Below are 16,472 nucleotides of genomic sequence, written 5' to 3' on the forward strand. Positions count from 1 at the left end.
TTGACTTCTTAGTTTCCGGTTACATTTCGAGCTTGTAGAAACTAGGTAATCTTTTTCTTGTAATTAATTATAGAAACGAATTAGTTCAGTACCATTTGTTGATTTGAAGGGACAAGCCAACCTGTGGCCACTCAGTTACCATCATTAGTTCTGCACATCAGAGATCCCTTCCCCTGCTGATGCTCAACCAGATGGGCGGTGTGTTTCATGTAAAGCTGAGGACCTGCACACAGTGCTAGCATTTATAGGTTCACCCATAGTATTGTGATGTCTCCACTATTGTCGATCCTTAGACATATTTCTCTCATACTAGGACTGTCGATCTATCTGATTGGCATGTTTAAATCACTTCCATCATCAGTAGTCCTGTTCTCTACTGATGTGCTCAATTATTAGTGCTTCGGACATGCATTTGGTTGTAAGTCAGTATTCCTATCACTTTCATGCATTTGCTTCGGACATGCTATTTCACATCACAGGAACAAGGATGGGATCTTAATGATGTGGAGTTCAATGAATTCTAGGGTTGTATCCACGAGGGCTTTGCTTTCTATGGTTAGCAACGGATTTGATTTAGTTCTTCAACTTTTGGTTAAGGAAAACTGGTGAATTATTTCTGAAAGATTTTAACATTAGGATGGCATATGCTACCTAATCTTACCAGTTAATATAGATTGTTCCAGTTCTTTGACCAACATAGATCAGTATTGAAATGCCATGGTTCTGAATAATCGATGGAGCCTGTGGTTAAAAAAAAAAGTGCAGTTAATATTTAATAGATTAGCGCAACAGTCAATTACTTGCTTAAATGCCATAGAAAAATCTGGTTCAGAATCTGAACTTGGAGTAGTAATAGCATAACTTGAAATTAGGAGTAGTACTAGCATAACTTGAAGTTCTTTCGGCAAGAGTGGCAGGTCGTCTCGTGTGATTAGTGTAGTCTAAACAAATTTGTGCATAATGTGGATGTGGGTCCAAATTTTTTTTTTGGTGTATGTGTGTGTGTGTGTGTGGGGTGGGGTGGGGGGGTAGGTCCAAATTAATTTTGTGACTGTAATTCAGGGGGAAAAATATGAGTGAAAGGAAAAAAAAATTCCATAGATATACACTTAGTTGTCTATATTTTGGCATTTGATTGGAACATGATTTGTACGGGCAAAGGAAGGTATTCTGAACTTTTATGCTTTCGCATAGATCGCCTTTTTGTAGGCCAACATTCAGCACCGTATAACATCACCGGACGAATTTATACGGTGCTGAATGTTGGCCTACAAAAAGGCGACATGTCCAGCAACTGAGTGTAGCAGAGATGCGGATGTTGCGGTGGTTTTGCGGGCACACAAGGAGGGATATAGTCCGGAACGAAGTTATTCGAAATAGGGTCGGGGTGACACCAATTGAGGAGAAACTTACCCAGCATCGGCCGAGATGGTTTGGACATGTCCAACGAAGGCCTCCTGAGGCGCCGGTGCGTAATGAGGTTCTTGAGCGGGTCGATAATATAAAGAGGGGTAGAGGTAGACCTAAACTGACGTGGGATGAGTCGGTTAAGAGAGACCTTAAGGATTGGAATATCTCTAAAGATATAGCTTTGGATAAGAGCGCTTGGAGACTAGCTATCAATGTGCCTGAACTTTGAACTTATTTTTTTCGGGTTTCATCTCTAGCCTACCCCAACTTGCTTGGTGAAAAAAAGCTATGTTGTTGTTGTTGTTGTTTATGCTTTCGCATAGAGCTAAGGGCAGCTGATTAACTAAGGTCATGCTAACCCTTCTTTCGGAATATGCACTTAATTTTATGTATTTTGGTGTTGTTGATTTTTTTTTTGCGAGTCGTTATTTTCTTATACATGTTAATATCAATTGACTTGATAATGTTTTTATTGCCTATGATCTATGTATTGTTGCGAATATTTTAATCGTCCGTAGCAACGCACGGACACGAGCCTAGTATGTATCTAAAATCCAGTTCTCTAGACAAGTAGCCAATGCCTTTGTTCACTTCATGTAGTTGCAATGCAACCATGGAACCAACTAGATTCATGGTATCATACTTACAAGCGGCCAATGCCAATCCGTATGCACATGTTTACACCGCCGAGAACCACTCGCTCCGCTCGATCGCTACCAATGCGACGCCGCCGTCCGGCCGTCACACCGCCGCCGCAGCCTCCTTCGCCGCCGCGCCGGCGTGGTCGCTGTCGTCCACCCACGTGGCGTGCCACAGCGGCGACCGCCTCCGGGGCGGCGTGGACCCGACGCAGCCGGCGAGCGTGGCGCGGAACTTGGCCTCCCCGGGGCGGAGCATGGCGGGCAGCGGCAGCTTCACCCCGCGCGCCGCGCACGCCTCGTGGCGCGGCGCGATGCGCGCGGCAAGCGCGTACGAGAAGTACTCCGGGAACTCGAGCAGCTCGCCGGCGTCGCGGCCCATGGCGCCCAGGAGGTACTCCGCCTTGGGCCGCATGTTCCCCTCCACGCCGTAGCAGAAGAGCGCCGGGAAGCGGCGCGCCATGGAACGCGCGGCGCGGGAGGGCAGGCCCAGCGACTCGAGGAACTCGATCCGGGGCAGCAGCTTCTCCTCCACCGAGAAGGACAGCAGGTCGGCGCGGCGGTGCAGGTCGGGCACGCCGAGCGCGCGCAGGAAGTAGAGCGTCGGCCGGAGCCGCGCCGCGACGGGGGACACGAGCAGGCGCGGCCGGCGCCGGAGCACGCGCGGGAGGTCGGCCTCCGGGACACCCGCCTCCTCCGTCAGGAACCGGAGCGCGGCCGCGATGGTCTCCGCGGGCATGGACAGCAGCTCCGGGCACATCCCCGCCGCGCGCCGGAGGTCCGCGGGCGGCACGCCAGCCGCGAGCAGCACCGCTGCGGCGTCCGCGGATACGGGCGGCGACGGCAGCACGGGCTCCGGCGCCGGCGCCGCGGGCGCGGGCGGGAGGCCCGGGACGGCGAGGCTGGTGGGCCTGGTCCGCAGCGCGACGGCGACGACGCGTAGCCGGCGGCGAGGCGCCACCGGCCGCGGGAGGCCGGCTTGGCGCAGCAGGAGCTCCTCCATGGCCGGGGAGAGCTCGAGGAGGTTCCGTAAATCAAGCTGTAAACTTTGGCTGGCGTCGCGAGGGAGCAGTGAGGTGAGGTGGATGGCCTTGGCGGCTGGTGTCGTGGCGAGGATAAGGCGGGCGGTGTGGGGTAAAGGCGGGAAGCAGCGTGGAGAGCTGGATAGCGCGGCTGGGAAGGGGAAGGGTGATTGGGCCAGGTGTGATCCCCCGGATTCTTCGTAGGGGCGCTGGGGCAGCGACGCCCTTGGAGGGAGACGACGACCCAGAGCCATATGTTTTTCCTCTTTGGCCGGCAATGCTCTTCCTCTTGTCGATGAAAACTGGAAATGGTGGGAAAAATTCATGGCCACAAAGCAGTGTTCTTGAGCAACAAGAAGAAGGCTGTTCGGCTGTCTGACCAACGGGAGGGGGGCGATATTGTATCAGATCAGGAAAAATCTATGACATTGGCTGGCCCCGCGATTTGGATACAAACAACAGTATGCAAAATCTTCTAGGCCACAATGACATGCCGGACTTTTTAGCTGAACAAATTGTTCACACTTTTGTTACTTCTACTAAAAAATTGTTCACACTAGACCACACCAGGATTTTTGGCACTTTAAAGTGCCAAAAGGTTTATCCAAGCAAGGCCGGGAGTGTACAAATATATGGACAGGAACTAAACACCCCTTGTTATCTTGAAGACTTTTGAAAATTACTATCGAGGTAGTCATAATAGTATTAATTGTATTCATTGCCACCAAGTTTACGAGGGGAAGAACAATGGAAACGGGGAGGAGGAAGCAAGAGACGATATAGCACCATTTCGTGTCTCGGTAAAAAGGGTCATGGGAATGAAAATTTCAAAACTCATGTAAGGTATCAGTTTTACAAATGGAGAAGATGTATGGGGCGAAACAGTTGATTTTTTTGCTAGGAGGCACGAGTAGGACTGTCTTCATTATTTGTTGGAATTGGGCTTTATTAGCTATTAAGGTCTAGGAAAACACAAAAATGATTAAACGGGTTTACTAAACATCTACATGATTTTTTGATGGAAAATATTTATCTATTACTCAGGACTAATAACACCATCCCACACAAACTATAACAGCAATATACACCACGCTGTACAATGTGTAGCATGTTTCACTAATTGTGCGACTTCTAGGGCAGCACTATTACATTATCTCTTTATGGCCAAGAAAGCTACATCCTTTGAAGAACAATCCATATGCCTAACACAATCCAACAAGAATACAAGTCAGTTGTCCCTACTTATAAAAGTAAAACAAGTCTCACATATTGCGGTTTAGTTGTTCAAAAGGTTCGATTGCAAGGAGCACAAATTAGATATAGAACGCAGTTTTAGTAAAATAGCATCGAGACAAGACAGATGAATTTGATTTTTTTTTAATTTGATAAATCTGATACGCCTTTTTTGGTGTTAAAATTTGGGAAGTTGGGCATGTAAAGTTGTAAACAGACCCGCGCCCACGGTCAAACCGTGGGCCTCGAGCTAAACAGGCCCAGCACGCACCACAAAGTAGCAGACCACAGCCCACGCGCTCCAGAGCAGGCTACGGGATTAATACGCTAATACGCGATCACGTAAGGACCTATCCGAAAAACCCACCGTCCCACTAGTTGGGCTGTTGCAACTTGCAACTCGGGAGGAGCAGTCGCCGGCGCCCCCCGTCCCGATCCCAGCCTCGCACCAACGCCGAAACCGAGCCCCGCGGCGGCGGCAGGGCAGGGCAGCTCGTTGATCCCCGAGCAGCGGCGATGGATAAGGGCAAGGGCCTCGCGCGCCGCTGGGCGGTCGACCTCCACGACGCCTCCTCCTCCGCCGTCCCGGACCCCCCCGGCTTCACCAGATCCGCGCCCGACGCCGTAAGCCCCGCCACCCCTCTCGCCCCCACCGGTTTCCCGCTCGCTTGGGTACATGGCGCCGGAATTCACATGGTTCCGCTGCCCCGCAGGACGACGCCGCCGGCGCGCGCCAGCGGAAGGACTCCGAGACCGCATGGAAGGCGCAGGTAAGCCCCGATCGATCCTCCCCTCCCTCGACCTAGAGTGGTTGACCCAGCAGATCCGGGCTGCGCTCTCGGCGCCACCTGGCGGCGCGGATGGTAGGCGTCGCGCGCAGGGTTTTGCGGGGCCTGGATCCTGATCCGCGTGTGCTCTCCTGGTGCGAGCAGAAAGCGTGGGAGGTCGCGCAGGCGCCGTTCAAGAACCTCATGATGATGGGCTTCATGATGTGGATGGCCGGGAGCACCGTCCACCTCTTCAGCATCGGCATCACCTTCTCCGCTCTGTGGCAGCCCATCAGCGCCCTCCGATCTGTCGGAAAAGGTTTTTCTTTGCCTTTTGTCCAAGCGAATTCTCTGCGTTCTACTTTAGGACAGCAGCTTGGTACATGTTCGTTACCCAGTTAATTGGAATTAGAAATTTACAAATTACAATAGCTGTTCAAGTGAGACTAGGAGGTCAGATGTCCTTCGGTACTCTATCCTTGTGTTTCTGTGACTTCTGTTTCTGTCTGTCTACTTGCTTCTTCTGACTTCCATATTCTGATCTACAATTTTTCGATAGCATGATGTGTCTGTTCAAAATTTTTTTTGTCAATTTTGGTCGCCTGATGTGTGGCCACATTGAATTATTCTGAATGCGCAAGTGACATTAGGTGGATCTTAGTCTGGGAAAATAAAATATTGTCTTACTCTTATAATCCTTGTTCAATGGATAAAATAAGATGTGTTCACGTTTATCATTCCTAAAATAGGAGTTACTAGTTCTTGAGTATATATTATGGACTATAAAATCATAATCCTGAACCATTGCAAATTTGCAATGAAGGCAACCAAGAAGATGAATGCCAGAAACAGGGCATGGTAGAGCTGCTATAAACTGTTTTCTGCAGTAAATCTGACCATGTGTAATGTCACTCTTAACCCCCATCCCAGTAGAAAGGATTAAGATAATGGGCAGCCATATTATGTGCATGACTAACTATACTGAACTCAATGTCTTCATGTTAGTAATGTATTTGCAAATAAAATCTTTGGTCTTCTGTAGGCACATTGTATGGAAAATTTTTAGTTTTTTATGTGTGATATGCCCCCATAAAAGGATGCAGTGTCGGTGCTACCTTGTACCTGATTTAAAGCTGAATAGTCGATGCACAAAGATTTATTCTGGAGTCTCCAGAGCAATGCAATAAGGTCTCCCAGACTCCCAGTGCTCACATTATGAACCATGAGTTCATGACAGTGCTGCTATTGGCGAACCCCTAGGTTTCACTTGAATTCTACCTTTGTCAATTAGTAGGCAAAGCCCATTACAAAAATTCACTGTGGATTACAAAATCTTCTTTGTTTGTGGTCTCTGATCTGGTTATTTGTTTCCCCAGTGTCAAGTGCACTTGGGAAAAAAAATGAATGTAATCTTAACCAGAACTATATAACCATTAACCGATACTTCTGTTACACTCTGCTTTTGAATTCTCCTGGAAACAGGACATATTATGCGGGTTCTCTTTCTAGCTTGGGATGCATCCATTTTTCTTTGGGTCATATCAAGCATAGAATCAAGCCAGCACATATCAAAATTGTGATTACCTTAGTTGCCTTCTCAGACATTGAGCCTTTTCTTATGAAACATCTGTTCCATGTCTTTGCAGTTTTTGAACCATTTAAGGACCCTAGGGTGGACACCATTGCTCCTAAGTTGCTCTTCATTGCTCTAAATTTGGCTGCGATGGGTTTGGGTGTATGGAAGGTAAGTTCCACTAACATGGTTTGTTAAACAAAATAATCTTGTCATTTATATGCATTTCAGGTACTTAATATATTTGCTTCTGCAGCTTAATACGTTGGGTCTTCTTCCAACAAATCCATCAGATTGGGTATCTTCACTGGCACCTGCTCGGGTATGTTCCATACTCTCTTAATTTCTTGACTTCCAGTTTTTGGTCTAAGGGGCCATTACTTTTAGAAGCTTTTTTCAAACTACTTTTCACCTTATTAATTTGCATTGTTGGTTTCATTTTTTAACTAATGATACATATTACTTTTCAGCTGATTGCTGTTGACCCATGTTTTTGAAAGTTGTACTGGTTCCAGTTATGAATAATTTTGATATCAGATGGAACACTGACTCATCTGGCTGATCTACCAACTAATGGTCACCGCCAATAAAACATGTCAACATACATCTTTGCCTTAATGAAATGTGCCAATTTTACTGCACCGATTAAAACATGCTTTATAAGTAGCCAAATTCAATTCATTACACAAATCCCTGTACCTCCCATTTAAAATACCTTCCAAACCAACAGTTCTAAAGGTCCAATAACATGTTTGCTTGCCAAGTGCCATGTAATGGTCAAAGTATATGTCGGCTGCCTGAACTGATCATCTCTTTTTCTTGTGACAGGAGATTGAATATGCCGGTGGGGGCATCCCCTTGATCTGAGGTCGTTTCCCGCCTTTGAAGTTCCACTGTTTGGAAGATGATCTGTACTAAGTGAAATATTATCCTACACACAGGAGAAGTGTAGTTCTCATGTGGACAATTTGTATTACTTTTCGCTTGAGCTGTACTAATTTTGTGACTGCGTGCCAGTGCCCCCGTGGTATCTATTGAACAGTAACAGACTTAGGTAAACATACTTTACTCGTTTTGCCAGGTTCCTTGTTTCAGAAGGGTCTGTTGCTACTTGCTAATTTTATCATTGGCTATGAGAGACAAGAAAGGACAGTGATTAGTGAGCACCTGTGTTTGCAAATGCATCTGGGAGGGCTTGATTCTTTTCTGAATGGCATCTTGGACTTTGAACTCCTGGTACATCCTTTCTGGGAATGGAACCGAACGATCCAAGTATAGGCATCCAGCAACGTTGGGAAAAGGGAATCACCCAAGTATAGGCAAGCGTTGGCCACCATCTTCCATCCTTCCCCTACCTTGCCTCCTAGCCCTCCACCCCAATGCCTACCGTCCTCCATTGACGCGACCTTTATGTATCCCTCCGCCCTCCACTCCTTCACCTTCTTTCCCCGCCATTCTGATGGTGGGCCCCATCGCCTCCTAAACCCTTTACCCACCATTTCCAAGGACCAGGGCGGCCACCACCTCCCCTTGTTCGCCGCCGGCAGCCCCGCTCGGCCGCCTTTGGGTCCTTGTGCCGTTCCCCCTCTCCGGCGACAGACAATGTCTTGCAACTGCGCCATTGTCGTAGCCGTCTTTATTGTTATTATCATCCTTGGTGCCGGCCATGCCGTCACCGGCGCCCGCGTCGGCGCCATGATGATCCGGCAGCCGTCGTCCTCCCAGATGTTCAGGGAGGCGCCCGCGTTCTGGAACGGCGCCGAGTGCGTGGCGGGCGGCGGCGGCGGCGGCCGGGTGGACATCGCCATGACGCTGGACGCCAACTACCTCCGCGGCACCATGGCAGCCGTGCTCTCCATCCTGCAGCACACGGCGTGCCCCGAGAGCATGGTGTTCCACTTCCTGACCGCCGAGGCCGACGACCGCGGCCTCGCCGCCGCGCTGCGCGCCTCCTTCCCGTCCCTCGACCTCCGCGTCTACCGCTTCGACCCGTCGCGCGTCCGCGACCGCATCTCCCGGTCCGTGCGGCAGGAGCTGGACCAGCCGCTCAACTACGCCCGCGTCTACCTCGCCGACACGCTGCCCGCCGACGTGCGCCGCGTCACCTACCTCGATTCCGACGTGGTCGTGGTCGACGACATCCGGACGCTGGCCGCCGTGGACCTCGCCGGCCACGTCCTGGCGGCGCCCGAGTACTGCCACGCCAACTTCAGCAACTACTTCACCGACGCCTTCTGGTCGCACCTGGCGCTCAACGGCACGTTCCGAGGCCGCCGGCCCTGCTACTTCAACACGGGCGTCATGGTGATGGACGTCGTCAAGTGGCGCGCCGGCGGGTACACGCGGCGGGTGGAGGAGTGGATGGCCGTGCAGAAGCGCCGCCGGATCTACCACCTCGGCTCGCTGCCGCCGTTCCTGCTCGTCTTCGCGGGGCACATCCGGGCGGTGGACCACCGGTGGAACCAGCACGGGCTCGGCGGCGACAACGTCAAGGGTCGCTGCCGGGGGCTCCACCCGGGCCCGATCAGCCTCCTCCACTGGAGCGGCAAGGGCAAGCCGTGGCTCCGCCTCGACGCCCGGCGGCCGTGCTCCGTCGACTACCTCTGGGCGCCCTACGACCTCTACCGGTACTCGTCGCCGGTGATCGAGGAGTGGTGACGACCATTCAGCATGCATGCATTATTGCAGCACCTGAGGATCATCGATCGGAGCTAGTAATGGTAGGACAGACACTTCTTCTTGCAGAGGGGAATCGAAGAGGCACACATGCATCTCCATACACGCACGCGAGGAAAGTTGATTTCACAAGACAAAATTGTTGTGCTCTGTTCTTTCTTGGGGTCTTCATCATTGGAAAGCAGAACGTACGAGGAGAATTAAGGCACAAGCTGTCTTTACTTTATATTCTCCCCCAAAAAACTTGATGCATGGCTATCTCTTTTTTTGACTGTGCATGTCACCCTCTCAATTTTGTACAGTATATACATACATACGATGTTGTAATATGTACAGATTAGTATGCATGGTGGGGAAACTAATGCTGACAGATGAATGTACACTGTATTGTGCATTTCAGTTCATGTTAACACAGACACAGATTTCATATACTACTATACATCTTTGGTCCAATGCATATTTTCTGGGCTCTATTTTATCTATCCATTTATTTTCTTGGTTAAATAAAAGGCAAGCCATTTATTCAAAGAAGCAAACAAGTAAATCAAATTGTCCATCGACAGTGAGACGTCTATTGTAACTTGACCAGAAGCGGCGTGAGGGATAGAATGTGCATGGGTGTGTCTAGAGGGATGAGTATGCTTACATTTATGTGACCATATGCATCTGTTTTATGTTTTGGAAAAAATAAACAAATATTACATTCATGTGACCATATGCATCTGTTTTATGTTTTGCAAAAATAAATAAACAACTATGCCTCTCTCATGCCTTCTATATGTCCCACATGATGGAATTGTAGATGATTGTTCCATTAAATAGTAAACACACGTGGGAGTAGCTATATGCGTGTGGAATGGATTTTCCTTATATACTAGCATAGTGCCCATACATTGCTACTGTTAATATAATAGATCTACATAATACCATCAACTTTGTGTTCATTCACTTCATGTACAGGCTGTGCCGTGATTATGTGAGACATTGATTGTCTATGTTCCAAATTCCGATTGGGATTCCAATTTATTTGTCAGGGTTCCGACTCTGATTCGGATTGATTTGTCCTGACTCCAATTAGGATTCTGATTGACAGACCAAGGAAACGTTGTTTGCTTTAGAAATAGTACACACAGACACGAATAATCTATTAGGAATGCGGTAATTGCAATGATCACAAAATAACTAAAAAACTTTCATTACTCTACATGTAAGAAATACTATAAAAGGATATTGCGACATCATTATTGTTGAAGAACGCACCGTCCATCTTCGTGCAGGAGGTAGACGTAGAGCCATCGAGGTAGCAAATATGAATGGACAAATACTTGTAACTGTGAGGTGCATATAAATTATTTTACCTAAAGAAACAGGCATGACTAGCAGTGAAAATATGGTGTAGTTAAAGTAAAGAGGGTCAATACTGCAATACTTTGATTTCATCAGTGAAATGCTATAGAGATTTACTCTCTCCATTCTAAATAGTTTGTTTTAACAAATCTAGATACATAATTTTTTCTATGTATCATAGTGTATATCTAGATTCATAACAAAATTTATTTATGTAGATTTGCTAAAATAATCTACAATTTGAAATGGAGAGAGTATTGTTGCCACAGTGAGTTAATGCAAAGAAGCTACCACGGGCACTTTGGAAACTAGGGTGAAAGAGAGGGTCGACGAAAGGTAAAGATGCGTTTCAAATTTATTCCTTCATGACAAATGCTTGTTTATAAGTTATAACTACCCTTACCTCTCCAAAATGCTTCACTTTTATTTATTCATCCGTTCATAACACTTTCTACATATTCAAGTGTTTTTTATTCATAAACCTTCCTTTGCCAAAACTATATACTCCTATATTTCAATACTATCCATCTGTTCCAAATTATAAGTCATTCCAAGAATTTTGGAGAGTCAAACTATCTCAAAGTTTGACCAAAATTATAGAGAGAAATATAAAAATTTATGACGACAAATAGGTGCAATATGAAAATATAGCTAACAAAGAATCTAATGATACTTAATTGGTATCATAAATGTTATTATCTTGTTATATAAATTTGGTCAAACTTGAACAACTTTGACTCTCCAACATTTTTGGAACGACTTATAATTTGGAACGGAGGAAGTACTCTGGAGTAAAAAGAAAGAAAAGGGAGGGGTTAAAAGCAAAACCTAGGTGCGGCAAAAAAGACAGGAGTCGGAAAAGGGCGTCGCAACCGCCCGAGGCCGGGCCGCCCCCCATAGATTGACGACAGTGTGCATTATTACGCCCCGTTGCTTTGCCGTCTGCCGGCCGGCGAGTCGACAGGGAAAATCTCCGAGGGGAGGAGACCGCGAGATGTCCTTCTTCTTCCGCATGGCGTCGCGGCTGCGGCCGTCGACGCCGGAGGAGGTCGTCCGCTCCATCAAGGACTCCTTCCTCGCGCTCAACACCAGGACCCACACCAAGGTGACTTACCCAATCTATCCTCCTCCCCTTCCCCCCTGCTTCTCGCGTCCCCGCCCGGCGCGCCTCCTGTTCTTGCGCCTTTTCTTTGGAGATCTAGAGGCCGATCCATCCATGCGCGCCCGGTTCTGGATAGACCCCGGTGACGGAATCGGATGCAAAGCTGTCATCTTGTCGGCGGTTGATGTCCAGTTTCGCTGGTCATCTCAAATTCTCAAGATCATGGTTGTTTGGTTCTCCCCCTGTGCCCTGGGGGATCATTTTCCTTCTTTTTCTTTATAAACCAAGGAGTTCGGATCGGTTGCGGTACTCTCTTGCTATGTATTGATGGGTTGAAATGGGATAATGCGGAATCGTTGAACCCTTCGTCGTGGTGCTTGAATGAACCAGAGCATACTGATTAGTTAAATTAAAAGGGTGGAGGAACTATGGAGTTGTTAGGATGTCGTGCTCCTGTAGTGTTTTGTTCATCTCTACTGCGTTGACAGGATGCGATTTCTTTATTTCTTATTTCCCGTGTTCCATGCTCCTGAAAGCTGCTAGTACTCTCAGATTATGCTGGTGATAAGGCTTCTTTGAGTTCTTTATCAAATTATGAAAACACAACTTGTAAACTGTTTGGTGCGCACATGACCCGTATTTGCCTCATTGTTAGGCTCTGGAAGAGGTTGAGAAAAACATTGCATCCTTGAGATTGTTGATCTCTGGTGATGGAGAGGTGGAACCAAATCAAGAGCAGGTCCTGCAAATAACTATTGAGATTTGCAAGGAGGACATCATTTCCCTCTTCGTCCAGAATCTACCTTCCTTGGGTTGGACAGTACGTTGGCTCTCCAGTAAACATCTTACGTCTTTACCTGTTTCTATATAATGACGTGTTGAACTGATTGGTTCTGTGGTTGCAGGTAAGAAAAGATCTGGTTCACTGCTGGTGCATTTTGCTGAGGCAGAAAAATGATGAAAGTTATTGCTGTGTGCAGTATATTGAAAATCATTTGGAGCTTTTGGATTTCCTTGTTGGTTGGTAAGCCATCCATTTCTTGTTTATAAGATGTCAAATAAACCATTGCCACATGAACGTTGATTTTTGGTGATAGTTTGATTAGAGATAGGTGGCCTGTAGTTGTCTAGTTGCTTTTGCTTGTCTCACGGCACATATTCACCTTTTTAGACATTTCTAATTGTCAATGAGGTCTTAATTAGTCGTGTGGCGCTAAAGTTTGGGCCTTTTACTCCTTGATTTTCATCTATATGTGGTAACAGCTTGTTACTTTGTTCATCCATTTTTTTGTGTCTGCACGATATCCTTTTATTTAAGCTTAATTGTTTGATTTTTTTCTTACAGCTACAAGAACTTGGATATTGCATTGAACTGTGGGAATATGTTAAGAGAATGCATAAAGTACCCAACTCTAGCAAAGTAAGGGTTCAAATTTCCCATTCAATTTTGATTCCCATTTGTTTGCAGTTCATAGGACATTCGCAACCAAGCATACCTTAATAAATATAGTACTACATGCATCAAAGAGAGAACAAATTGCAATGATCTATGTGTTTGGGTGTACCTTGCTAAACTCCCCTTTTCTATAATAAGTAACACATAAAAGTTGCTTGCTCTCCGATGACGCATGATAATCGCTATAGCAAGGGAAACCAGAAGATGGACAGATGATGTGTGTTTTTTAAAAAAAGACTGGGAAGTCAAAAAAGACAACACCATTGCAAGATTACAGTTACATCTTTCTAGTTTCAACTTCCAATGCATTGTGTACTAACTCAGCCGTCAGACCAGAACTGTTCCATGTTCAACTCAGTTGAGAACTTGAGATAGATCCCTAAAATAGCACTGAGTTCCCTAAACGTTAAACTGGATGCATTTGATTTTGAAGTGCTCTTTCAGATATATATTGGAATCTGGTAGCTTTGAACTGTTCTTTGAGTATGTTGAGCTGCCAAACTTTGATATTGCTTCTGACGCTCTGAACACCTTCAAGGTAATTCCATATGTGGAAATTTTATTTTGTGTAATTTGAACTCCTATTGATGGTCGAAGAATCAATATTGATGGTCGCTTTTGATAAGATTGTTGCAGGATCTGCTTACCAAGCATGAAACTGTAGTTGCAGAGTTCTTGGGTTCCCACTACGACCAGGTCACTATCTTGTTCTGAGACACCTTTGTTCACTCATGTCAATGATAAAAAGACAAAAGACAGCAGAAGACATTTGTTAGATAAAGTTTCATTGAAGCATCCTCTAACGGTTGAATCAGACAACCAGCACACCAGATATATTCTGTTTGTTTTTGTGTATCACTCTGATTTTTTTAATCTTTTCCAGTTCTTTGAACTCTACTCAAGGCTCTTGTTGTCGACTAATTATTTAACAAGAAGGCAGGCAATGAAGGTTTGACTATTTTCACTTCACTATATTATCGTCTCATTCACTTCATAAGGAAATTTATAGTGAATCATGTTGTTTTCAGTTCCTATCAGAATTTTTACTGGAGGCTCCTAACTCTCAAATAATGAAGCGATACATTGTGGAAGTTCGTTTTTTGAACATTATGATCAATCTACTAAAGGTATTGTCTATATTATTTTAAATCTTCTTTTGGAAATTACCTGAGAATATTTTTCATATAACCATTGCACTATTCTGTCGCTTCCTACTTTTATATTTATAACTTTACTGTCTTGTTTTATTCTTGTGGATGCTTTACAAATTGAACAATTAAAATACTCATTTGATTATACTGACCAGATTTTACACTATGAATTTGGAAGGTAAAAGGCACTATTGCAATTTGCATTAAATACAACATTTTGCTGAAATTTCAAATGCCAAGGTCATCACGCATCAATACAGGTTCAAATTTTTGGGTTATAGGATCTGTTTGTTGAACCCTACTTGTATCAGTTGGCTATGATAGTTGCTTGCCAACTAAAACTTTTTCCAGCATAAAAAAAACTAAATTTTTTCCAACCTATGTATGTCTTCAGAACTTTTAATTAATGGGTGCTTGCCTAATTTAGGTAGCTCTTGTGGTAGTTCTGTTTCTTGACAAGATGGGTGACACAAGTTACAGGCTTGCTGAAAAAAAGTAAAAGGTTCAACAATTTAATTTCTCGTCATACATAATACTCTACACCCTATCTGAAGGGTTATTACTGAAAAATACGTTGGTACATATGTTCCTGAACATTTTTCACGTGCTTCAAATTTATCATGCATCTCTGTTTCCACTAACTTGCACCTTTTGCAGGATTCGAGTAAAAATATCAGAATATGTGCCTTCCACGTTTTTAAGGTGTCATCTTTTGAAGTGTACTTACATTTACATATGCAGCCGTGCATTTGAATGGCCCCTATTAACCATTTCCTATGCTCAAGCAGGTATTTGTTGCCAATCCAAACAAGCCTCGCTGTATAATTGAAGCTTTGCTACAGAATCGTCGTGAACTGTTGAAGCTACTTCACAATCTTCCTACCAGTAAAGGTACTGTTGTGCATGAATGTTTTATTTTCCACATTGAACCACTTGGCCAGTTGGGGAATCTAGACTCCCGGACTGACCAGCACACCATAATGTTGAGGAATGATGTCATGGAATTATTGTAAGATTGTTGCTTTTCCTCTGTTATACAGGTGATGATGAACTTGATGAGGAGAAAGATCTGATAATTCAGCAAATCCAGAAGCTGGCATGATCATCAGCGCGGAACCTTACAGTTATCGGAGCAATGGTACCATGTCCTTTTGGAGGGCTTCAGCACCCGTCAACCATACCACTAGAAGGCCCAAAATCATGTATATAGCACTGCATGCATATAGCCTCCAAGGGCTGTTGAATTTTTGGAGGGTTTTGCTGTTGGTCTCAGGAGACCGTGGCAGACGATTGTCCTTTTTGAAGGATTTTACAGTTGGTTTTGGGGGGACCAGAGTAATTGGATATATACAGGGAAAAGATAGCTGCAGAGATGAATGAACGAGAGAGCAGGTTTTCTTTGAGAAAAAAAGAGACGAGGTGTAACCAATGTAAATTTGTAATGTGGTGTGTGCTGTCAGCAGATTCAGAGTATGTGTAATTGATGGTACTATTTGGAAAAGAAATATCTAGTACTCTTGTGCTTCCAGAACTTAAAACACCATGCAAATAGTTATGAAAAATTACTACAGAATTCTAACGTTGCAGAATATGCATATCCTATCGTCGGACCTTTCCCAAAAATATTCAAAGGATTCCTTGTAGCAGGACTGTTATACTGGGGAAATTCTTGGAAACTAGCATGAAACATTTAGAGATAATCAACAATTGAAACTGAAGCGTGGAAACATGTATTCCAGACATTCGACCCCCCACAAACTGCATTAAGATGAGATATAGGCAACAACAGCATCCAAGCTCAAGCAGGTAGCAGTAAAATTCAGAACCCGGAGCGCAGCAGCATACCATACAGTACAAACGCCGAGTTACAGAAGAAAACAAATCAAACGACAGCACGTAGACCATTGTCTTGTTCACAACTGATCAGAATCCAGAAGCCTATCGCCAGGCTCAGAGCTCGTTAATGAGAATTGGCTACCATATGGCCTGATGGCCGGCCAACACCTGGCTGATTTTCATGCTCGCTGGCCGGTGCCTGGGCTTCATCTACCGGCAGCACCCGCCGCAGCTCTTGCACCTGCGCCCGCTGCAGTGAGG

The 16,472-nt window shown here is 45.6% G+C and overlaps 4 protein-coding genes across 5 annotated transcripts; 3 read left to right on the forward strand and 1 right to left on the reverse strand.

The window, feature by feature from the left end:
- Window positions 1–1,973: 1,973 nt before the first annotated feature.
- On the reverse strand, window positions 1,974–3,339 carry LOC120652293 (transcription termination factor MTEF1, chloroplastic-like). Its single transcript, XM_039930069.1, has one exon. It carries the CDS (start codon window positions 3,322–3,324, stop codon window positions 2,152–2,154), a length of 1,173 nt encoding a protein of 390 aa, XP_039786003.1. The 5' UTR covers window positions 3,325–3,339; the 3' UTR covers window positions 1,974–2,151.
- Window positions 3,340–4,660: 1,321 nt separating this feature from the next.
- Window positions 4,661–7,809, forward strand: LOC120652295 (ER membrane protein complex subunit 4-like). The gene is made up of 6 exons (XM_039930070.1): window positions 4,661–4,927; window positions 5,017–5,073; window positions 5,236–5,389; window positions 6,717–6,814; window positions 6,900–6,965; window positions 7,472–7,809. The coding sequence occupies exons 1-6, from the start codon at window positions 4,820–4,822 to the stop codon at window positions 7,508–7,510; spliced, it is 522 nt and encodes a 173-aa protein (XP_039786004.1). The 5' UTR covers window positions 4,661–4,819; the 3' UTR covers window positions 7,511–7,809.
- A 436-nt stretch (window positions 7,810–8,245) lies between these two features.
- LOC120652296 (probable galacturonosyltransferase-like 4) lies at window positions 8,246–9,599 on the forward strand. The gene has a single exon (XM_039930071.1). It carries the CDS (start codon window positions 8,246–8,248, stop codon window positions 9,299–9,301), a length of 1,056 nt encoding a protein of 351 aa, XP_039786005.1. The 3' UTR covers window positions 9,302–9,599.
- Window positions 9,600–11,546: 1,947 nt separating this feature from the next.
- On the forward strand, window positions 11,547–15,913 carry LOC120652297 (putative MO25-like protein At4g17270). Of its 2 annotated transcripts, XM_039930072.1 has the most exons (11): window positions 11,548–11,771; window positions 12,424–12,588; window positions 12,674–12,792; window positions 13,114–13,188; window positions 13,669–13,762; window positions 13,861–13,920; window positions 14,108–14,173; window positions 14,253–14,351; window positions 15,033–15,077; window positions 15,164–15,266; window positions 15,416–15,913. In XM_039930072.1, exons 1-11 carry the CDS (start codon window positions 11,661–11,663, stop codon window positions 15,475–15,477), a joined length of 999 nt encoding a protein of 332 aa, XP_039786006.1. In that variant the 5' UTR covers window positions 11,548–11,660; the 3' UTR covers window positions 15,478–15,913. The 2 variants fall into 2 exon arrangements, with proteins under 2 accessions (XP_039786007.1, XP_039786006.1); XM_039930073.1 differs by lacking the exons at window positions 15,033–15,077; window positions 15,164–15,266; window positions 15,416–15,913 and adding an exon at window positions 14,803–15,026 and having other exon boundaries at window positions 11,547–11,771.
- Window positions 15,914–16,472: the final 559 nt, after the last annotated feature.

This window comes from Panicum virgatum, chromosome 9K (assembly GCF_016808335.1).
Source record: "Panicum virgatum strain AP13 chromosome 9K, P.virgatum_v5, whole genome shotgun sequence".
Taxonomy (NCBI): domain Eukaryota; kingdom Viridiplantae; phylum Streptophyta; class Magnoliopsida; order Poales; family Poaceae; genus Panicum; species Panicum virgatum.

Excerpts from the sequence above, each read along its gene's own strand:
- LOC120652293 (XM_039930069.1), bottom strand. The coding sequence starts at position 3,324 with ATGGCTCTGGGTCGTCGTCTCCCTCCAAGGGCGTCGCTGCCCCAGCGC.
- LOC120652295 (XM_039930070.1), top strand. The coding sequence starts at position 4,820 with ATGGATAAGGGCAAGGGCCTCGCGCGCCGCTGGGCGGTCGACCTCCAC. Across the intron at positions 5,390-6,716 it reads CCTCCGATCTGTCGGAAAAG|TTTTTGAACCATTTAAGGAC; the intron begins GTTTTTCTTTGC and ends ATGTCTTTGCAG. Across the intron at positions 6,815-6,899 it reads TGGGTTTGGGTGTATGGAAG|CTTAATACGTTGGGTCTTCT; the intron begins GTAAGTTCCACT and ends TTGCTTCTGCAG.
- LOC120652296 (XM_039930071.1), top strand. The coding sequence starts at position 8,246 with ATGTCTTGCAACTGCGCCATTGTCGTAGCCGTCTTTATTGTTATTATC.
- LOC120652297 (XM_039930072.1), top strand. The coding sequence starts at position 11,661 with ATGTCCTTCTTCTTCCGCATGGCGTCGCGGCTGCGGCCGTCGACGCCG. Across the intron at positions 13,921-14,107 it reads TGGGTTCCCACTACGACCAG|TTCTTTGAACTCTACTCAAG; the intron begins GTCACTATCTTG and ends AATCTTTTCCAG. Across the intron at positions 14,174-14,252 it reads CAAGAAGGCAGGCAATGAAG|TTCCTATCAGAATTTTTACT; the intron begins GTTTGACTATTT and ends TGTTGTTTTCAG.